The 8,658-nt window shown below is 40.6% G+C and overlaps 1 protein-coding gene across 2 annotated transcripts in view; it reads left to right on the forward strand.

Annotated features, from left to right (window-relative positions):
* Cdkl5 (cyclin dependent kinase like 5) overlaps positions 1 to 8,658 on the forward strand; it is a 195,819-nt gene that overhangs the window by 123,760 nt on the left and 63,401 nt on the right. For both annotated transcript variants that reach the window (XM_026784762.1, XM_013350568.2), the window contains exon 5: positions 5,459 to 5,595. In XM_026784762.1, coding sequence (XP_026640563.1) covers positions 5,459 to 5,595 — 137 coding nt within the window. The remainder of the gene's footprint in view (positions 1 to 5,458; positions 5,596 to 8,658) is intronic.

Raw genomic sequence — 8,658 nt, forward strand, 5'->3', positions numbered from 1 at the left:
TGTGTGTGTGTGTGTGTGTGTGTGTGTGTGTGTGTGTGTGTATTAGGTATTGGGAATTGAACTAAGGGCTTGCACTTGCTCAGAAAGCACTCTTTTTTTATTTTTATTATTTAATTAAAAATTTCCCCCTCCTCCCCTCCTCCCATTTCCCTCCTGCTCCCCCCATCCCCCTTCCCCTCCCTCTCCAGTCCAAAGATCAGTTGGGGTTCCCTGCCCTGTGGGAAGTCCAAGGTCCTCCCCCCTCCATCCAGGACTAGGAAGGTGAGGATCCAAACAGACTAGGCCCGCACAAAGCCAGTACATACAGTAGGATCAAAACCCAGTGCCATTGTCCTTGGCTTCTCAGTCAGCCCTCATTGTCAGCCACGTTCAGGGAGTCCGGTTTGATCACATGCTCCATCATCCAGCTGGCCTTGGTGAGTTCCTATTATATCAGCCCCACCGTCTCAGTGGGTGGGCGCACCCCTCATGGTCCTGACTTTCTTGCTCATGTTCTCCCTCCTTCTGCTCCTCATTTGGACCTTAGGAGCTCAGTCCAGTGCTCCAATGTGGGTCTCTGTCTCTATCTCCATCCATTGCCAGATGAAGGTTCTATGGTGATATACAAGATATTCATCAGTATGGCTATAGGATAGGGTCATTTCAGGTTCCCTCTCCTCAAATGCCCAAGGAACTAACTGGGGACATCTCCCTGGACACCTGAGAGCACCTCTAGAGTCAAGTCTCTCACCGACCCTAAAATGGCTCCCTTAATTATGATATATACTTCCCTACTCCCATATCCACCCTGCCTCCATCCCAACCATCCCATTCCCCCAAGCTCTCCCCATCCTCCCCTTCTCACTTTTTTCTCCCCATTTCCCCTTATCCCCACCCCATCTTCACCCCCAAGTTTCCAATTTTTGCCTGACAATCTTGTCTCCTTCCAATATCAGGAGGATAACTTTATGTTTTTCTTTGGGATCACCTTCTTATTTAGCTTCTCTAGGATCTCATATTATAGGCTCTGTGTCCTTTATTTATGTCTAGAATCCACTTATGAGTGAGTACATATCATATTCATCTTTTTGGGTCTGGGTTACCTCACTCAGGATAGTGTTTTCTATTTCCATCCATTTGCATGCAAAATTCAAGATGTCACTATTTTTTTACCGCTGAGTAGTACTCTAATGTGTATATATTCCACACTTTCTTCATCCATTCTTCCATTGAAGGGCATCTAGGTTGTTTCCAGCTTCTGGTTATTACAAATAATAGTTCTATGAACATAGTTGAACAAATGCTTTTGTAGTATGATAAAGCATATCTTGGGTATATTCCCAAGAGTGGTATTGCTGGATCCTGGGGTAGGTTGATCCCGAATTTCCTGAGAAACCGTCACACTGATTTCCAAAGTGGTTGCACAAGTTTGCATTCCCACCAGCAATGGATGAGTGGTCCTCTTACTCCACATCCTCTCCAGCCAAGGCTATCATTGATGTTTTTGATTCTAGCCATTCTGACAGGTGTAAGATGGAATCTCAAAGTTGTTTTGATTTGCATTTCCCTTATCGCTAAGGAGGTTGAGCATGACCTTAAGTGTCTTTTGGCCATTCGAACTTAAGAAAGCACTCTTACCACCAAGCTATATTCCAGCCCCTCTTTTTAACTATCTATCTATCTATCTATCTATCTATCTATCTATCTATCTATCTATCTATCTATCTATCTATCTATCTATTTTTACTTTTTATTTAGAGACAGGGTCTCAGGAAGTTGCCCAGGCTGGCCTTGAACTTGGAAACTTCCTGCTTTAGCCTTCCAAGTAGCCAGGATTATAAGTTGGTGTCACTGGGCCTGGTTTATTGTGTGCTGCTGCTTCTTGAAAAATGAACCTCTTTCTCTTTCTCTCTTTATAAACATCCAGAATATAACCTTTATCTTTTTATAACTCCACTTAAGTGGAGCAAGTATAAATGAATGATACATTTATCAATTACCAAAATCCAGTGAGTTTTAGGTTTCAAAAGACTTTGTCTGGAGACATGGCTCAGCTGTTAAAGGCTTGGCTCACAACCAAAAATAATCATAAAGACTTTAATGAAAAAAAACACAAATTATTAGATTAATTTACTGATGAAAAGTTTATAATCAGTATAAATACTGTATATAAAGTTTATAATCAGAAATACTTTAATGAAAAAAATCACAAAGTATTAGATTTATTTGCTGATGAAAATGTAAGTGCCTTGGCCATAATTGCATACAGCATAAATTGCTTAAAAGGCAGAAGCTAAATCTAGATCTCCATAATTCTCTTCCAGTGTTCCTTCTATCATCGCTCATTTAATGTGGACATTCCAAAGTCATTTTATCTATTAGCACAAGGAAACGCCCCAGGTTGATAATAATGCGCAGCACCCTCTTTTTGCTTGCATTTGATTAGGGAAGAAACACCAGCTGTATTTCCTTAGCAACTTTGTACTCGGTTCCAGTATAGCTTGTTGATCTTCTTAAGGATTTTGTGTATAGACGTATACACTGTTGACCCTAAGTACTATTCGTTTTCTGGATTCGCCAGTTTTCATATTCTAGAAAAAAAATCAGGGTCAGAGATGAGTAAGGGAAAATAAATTTTGTCTTCCACAGTACCTCACAAGCAGCCCTTTCAAAATCCTCCAAAGAAAAGCCGAAAGTGCTCTACTCAAGATTGAGTGGACAATTGTTGGCCATCTCTTCCCTACTTCCCACATCTGAAGTTCGGGAGAGCTAGGCATATATGCTCAAAGATCTCCTCACAGAGCCAGCTTGAGCATTTATGCTAGGAAGTTCTCATTGTTCACAGTTCCGCAAAGTTGAATGTATATTGGACAGAAGAGCTTTATCAGGAAGCAAATGGTAGCATGTTGAGCAGTCTCAGTCCCAAAACCTTAAATGTGAAATGTATTCAGATTTACAACTCATTGAGCACTTGACTGGTGCTGTAAGTGGGAAGTGGCATACTAGAACTCATATGATATGTTGCAGTCAAAACATAAGCACACTGAAAACGTGGTATAAAGTTGCATTCGGGATACAGGTATATAAAACATAAATGAATTCTGTATTTGCATTTGAGTCCAAATCCCAAGAAATCTTATTACACACACACCACGACACAGACACAGACATACACCACACACATATACACACACACACCACGACACAGATACAGACATACACCACACACACACACACACACACACACACACACACACACACACATCAAAAATACCTAAAATTTGAAATACTTCTTGGTCATAAGCATTCCAGGTCAGGGATAGTCCACTTGTATCAAGAAAAATGGTGAACTGGTCTGTGAGAAGAAAGCCCTCCATATAGTGATACGGAATGGTAGCCTGAGGAGTCATCTTACTTGAGGATCTGGGAACTCCTCTTGAGGAATGAAATTCTACTAAAAACCCTCAAAGAACCAGCACTGTCAAGAACCAGAGTAGAAGACTGAACATTCTGGGCCGGGCCCAGAGAGCAGATGAAATGGCGAGGGGAACATGAAATTGGAGAGCCTGATTAAGTTTCTCGTGGAGGCTAGAGGCTGTCCCCAGGTCTCAGTGGCTGGGGCCGCTGTAGTACTTAACAGTAATGAGAATCACGGACTTAGCCAACAGCTAGTCCTTTGCTGCTTCCCGATTCGGCAAGTTCCCAATTGCGTCTCTCCCACCCTTCCTGTTGTGTGTGATTCACTATCCAATTCTTCAGTCAGGATACTGCTTCTGCCACTGTTGGCTTTCTCTAGTGCCACTGCTTCTTTCTGCCCAGGCAGCATCTGTGTCCCTTACTAACCTGCATTCCAGCAAGTTCCAACAGTTTCCTCACTTACATAACCAGGTCACAACGAAGTATTGGCTTTACGTTTCCTGATTGTCACAGGTTCACCAGTTCGACAAAGCCCTGTTTCTATTAGCCTCTTCTTAAAACACATTTTGGAAAAGGCCTAGGTGAGGGGCTGAACAGAAAATCAGCTGATAATCACTCTTCTTTCTGCACTTAGAATCTTTCCCTGTCTCCATCACAGCCCCCAGCCAGCTTTTCCCCTCTCTGCTGCCTTGTGTACACAGTGTGTCTTCCTGAAAGCCATAGGTTTTCTTGTCCCTGTCCTGAAATTTCAGTTCCTTTCTCTTCAGACTTAAAGACATGCCTGAAATTGAGGTCCCCACAACATAATCTCACAAATTTGGCTGCTGGCTCCTAACCAAAGCCTTGAGGCCAAATGCGGTTTTTTGAATTCATAATTTGGAAGTTTTAGAATGGAAATATGGCATGCTACATAACACCCTGTAATCAAGGCATATTTCTATAGCCTAGACTATGAATATTCATAAGTGGATTAAACAAATACCATAAAGAGTCTCATATCAATTCCGTTTTACTTCTGAGTGAATTTGTCACAAACATAGAAGAGGCTCAGTTTTCCATGTAGGGATTTGGGGATTATGAACCTGTATTCTTGAACATACATATTGAAAACACAATACTTAGAATGTCCCAGTCACTTCTGAAGCTATCATAAGCGTATATTTAAAGTGAAATATTAGCTCCCTGATTGCCTACCCATTAATCCATTACCACTAATGTGACTTCTGTCCTTCCTCCATGTCTGTGAAGGTTATCACAAGTGAAGTTGATGGTATGGAAGGGCAGATACTGGTACAGCATCAGTTCTCCATCCCCGAACAGCTACACCATCTGGGATGGACAGATGGACATGCCATGGGAAGGCAGCAGGAACCCACAGCAGCTGCTGTTGAGAGAAATAAGACACTCTTAAGAATACCCTGTGATTTGGCCATGAACTGTGTCGTGAATGCCTGATGTACAACCTGTGCTCACTGAGGTGATTCACAAGCAGCCTAAAGAATAAAATGCTCTTATAAGCTAAAATTTGAAGCCAGCCTTAAGATATCAACTGCTACATGTACTGGACACAGAGTCTCCTCTGTACACTGATAGGGTTGACTCTCATAACCATTTTAAACATTTTCTTCCCCAATACAGAATGTTTGGGCTAAAATAATGATAAATTTGTGTGCCATGTCTATAAATCTCTGATTTGGTACAACAAAAAGAAAATGCGAGCAAAAAAAAAATGGGTTTGAGCTGCTCAAGGAAGCCTTTTCTTTGTTGTTCATTTTGTTTTGGGCTTTGTTTGGTACCACATAAACCAGGCTGGCCTGGAACTTAGCATCCTCCAGCCTCAGCCTCCTAAGTACTGGGAATACATGTATGCACCAAAAGATCCAACTAAGTCTTTTCTTTAAGTTTCTTATTTTCCTTGTTTCGCCAAGAAAATGTGTTAATATTCTATCTGTGGAGTTCTTTTTTTTTTAATCTGTGGACTTTTTATATAGAAGATGTCAGTGCTCTTAAAATTCTTTGAATGGTAGCTTTGAAAGCTTTAATGTATATGCCTGCATTCCAGAAAATGAAGAAGTCAAGGAAACGACTTTACGAGAGCTTAAAATGCTTCGCACTCTCAAGCAGGAAAACATCGTGGAGCTGAAGGAAGCCTTTCGCCGGAGAGGGAAGCTGTACCTGGTGTTTGAATATGTTGAGAAAGTAAGTCATGAGTTACCAATGTGCAGATTCACTTTGTCTTTTGTTTTTGACACTACTGAAAAAAGTAGGATAAATTAGTATGACCTATCCGTGTATTGACAACCTTAGGGTCTTAAAAATGAAACTATCTCCCACAGCCACTAGATGTTCTGAAGTAGATTTAGCGATTTTGTACAATGTAGAAGCATTCAGATGATCTTAAGTTTAAACAGCATAGTGGTGCAGCTTCTGAAGTTAGAATCTATGTACAAGTGGTTTTCAGCTTAGGTTTTTTTTTTTTTTTCAATTTAACATGAACAAAAAGCTCTGCAGGTGAAATAAGTGAGTGGACAGTTTGAAAAAGGATGGTAGAGGCACACGTCACATCAGGTCCATGCAAGCAGGAGCTGGATCCTGCGGTCAGACCTAGGATAATGGATGAGCAAAGCAGAAGCAGTGTTTTGTGCACTGCCAGTAGCCTGGCTTTCTTGAGGGACTTGTAAAGGAAGGCCTGAAGCTGCTGTAAAGATCACTAGTAACACCTTGTAATGAAGGTTAACTCATGACTGAATGATTTACTATTGTGACCTAAGGGCAAAAGGTTAGCTGTCTCCAAGAGCAACTGAGCGCGGAGTTGGTTGGTTGGTTTCAACTGATTACAGTAGGAGAAACTGGAAACAGAGGGGCCTGTTAAAGGTTTGGCTGCTGTGTGGGAAGGTGGCTGATGAGCAGTTCATGGGCTGTTTCCTAACACTGGCGAGGCTGCCGTTTTCTGGTAGGTCAATTCCCTGGTGTTCATTGTGACATAAGTGACAAGAAAGCAATGTTTTCAGGAAGACCTGACCTGGTAATGTGACTTTGAGTTCATTCAGCATTTACAACGTATTTTTTGAAATAAGCCATAGAAACTAATTCTTATTAGCATCATTTAAAATATGCAAGACTATCATTTTATTTTAATATTTATTTTTATTGAAAAGTATTTTTCATATATGATCTGATCATGGTTTTTCCCTTCCCCAACTTCATTCAGCTGCTCCCCACCTCCTGAACTACCCAACTCTATGCCCCTTCTTTTTTTTCTCTCTCTAGAAAAAAAACAGGCAAATGACAACAACAGAAATAGAATTCAAAAAAGGAAGAAATGCACATACACAAAAACAAGACCCATAAAAACATAAAATTGGAAGTCGTAATATATAAACAAGTGACTAGTAAGATAAAGAATGGCCAAACAAAAAGCAATATGAGACAAAAAGTCTACAAAAATATCATTGAGTTTGTTTTGTGTTGGCCATCTACTGCTGGGCATGGGGCCTACCATTAACTGTGGTTAATATCCCTAGCAAAGGCTCTGCCATTTTAAATCAGTTATTATATGTTATTTTCCCCCAAATCTTTTTCTGTGTTAGTTTAGTATTTCTTTATGTAAATAAAACTAAAGATTTTTTTGTTTTAAGAAAAATATTGCTGTCCTAGGATAACAGAAAAACAGAATGTTTATTTTCTAGTTATCACGAATACTTGTTCAGTCTTCACCTTTCACTGCCCAATAATGAAATTTGACACATCTGGTATTTCAGTCTCACTTTTTTATTTGTGTTATATTCATGGTGGTGATTTACAATAAATAACAATTTAGTATATCAAATAGAGATATCTCTTCTGCATATCTGTTTTCTCTCTGGGAGAAGCAATTTGACATGCCTGAGCTCGCTCTGCTCCTAAGAGACAGTGCTGTGACCAATATTACAATCTTCTGACACTGAGGCCTGGCCTTCTTTCCTGCCCCTGTGATTCTTGGATGGAAGTTAACCTTTACACCTGCCCACCAGCGGCAGGACCTGGCAATCTACAGTGAGTCTGGGGAGCATAGACAAAGATGCTCAAACAGGATAGGGAGTTCTTAGCTCAGACCCACAATTACAATGCCCTAAACAAAATGGGAATCTCTTTCTTCCTCACAAATATATACAACGGGAGATAGCGCAGGACTGAAGGGCAAGCTCCGCTCCCTGGTCTTTAGTGTCAGCTGTCACACCCTGTCAGCTAGTATAGAGTTACATGGGTCACACTTGCTGCAAGGCAGAGAGGAAATGTGCTCAGCATTCAGAGTATCTGAGTCTGTGATTGAAAACTGTATTCCCTACAGAGTAAGGAAAAATGGCTGTGGAGAGTGATAGTATCTGCTGCTTAGGAAGTGTGAGTAAAACACCAACTGAGAGATAACCATCTTTTCTGTACTCTTCAGCTCTCCTATGCCTCCTTGTTCTTGGCATCTCCTGTGTATTTGTTAGTTGGGAAAAAGGCAAGTCGCATAGAGATTTTTTTTTTAAGCTGCAAGCATTCTTTCGATATTTTTAACTGAAGCCATAATTATACATTGAATCCTCTACAGAGGTAGGTTGAGGTGTTCTGCATATTGATCTTCTGATTAAAGTTCTGACTGGTCTTTGTTGCATACAGCACACCCATCAATGCATCTTTAAATGGAAGCAAAGGCTCAAGACTAGAGAGCAATCTCCGTGCAGAGGCTGTCAGTATTTATGATTATCAGCTGCCAGCACCTGTTCCTTACCCGTGCTTCTGCGTGTCTGTCACCATTGACTAGACAGTAACGCATTTTGTGGCTCTCTTTTGTTAGGTATTTCCAAACTATTATAAACATGATTTTCATATGTGCAGCAGCTCTCTTTTTAAAGAAACATTATTTCAATGGTTGATAATGATATTTAATTATGTTAAGATTGTTGAGAGCCTTCACAACTTTTATGTGGGTTTTTATCTAGTAGTGTTTCTCATATTAGACAGAACTGAGCAATGTAAAACTGTTTGGGGCTAGAGTAAGAGCTCACTGGTAGAGTGCTTAGCTAGCAATGCAAAAATAAAACAAAATCAACAACAAACTCAATAATGTTAACACAAGTGGCTTGCATTTCAGTTGTTCTTTAAGATAGAAAATGGTACAGCACAAAAAGTGGCTAGTGCAGCCTGCCCATGCACTTAGCTCCCAGTGAGGACAGCCATGGTTCAGATGCATCTCAGCATCCAGTGAAGACAGCTATGGTTCAGATGCATCTCAGC

Source organism: Microtus ochrogaster, chromosome X (genome assembly GCF_000317375.1).
Source record: "Microtus ochrogaster isolate Prairie Vole_2 chromosome X, MicOch1.0, whole genome shotgun sequence".
Taxonomy (NCBI): domain Eukaryota; kingdom Metazoa; phylum Chordata; class Mammalia; order Rodentia; family Cricetidae; genus Microtus; species Microtus ochrogaster.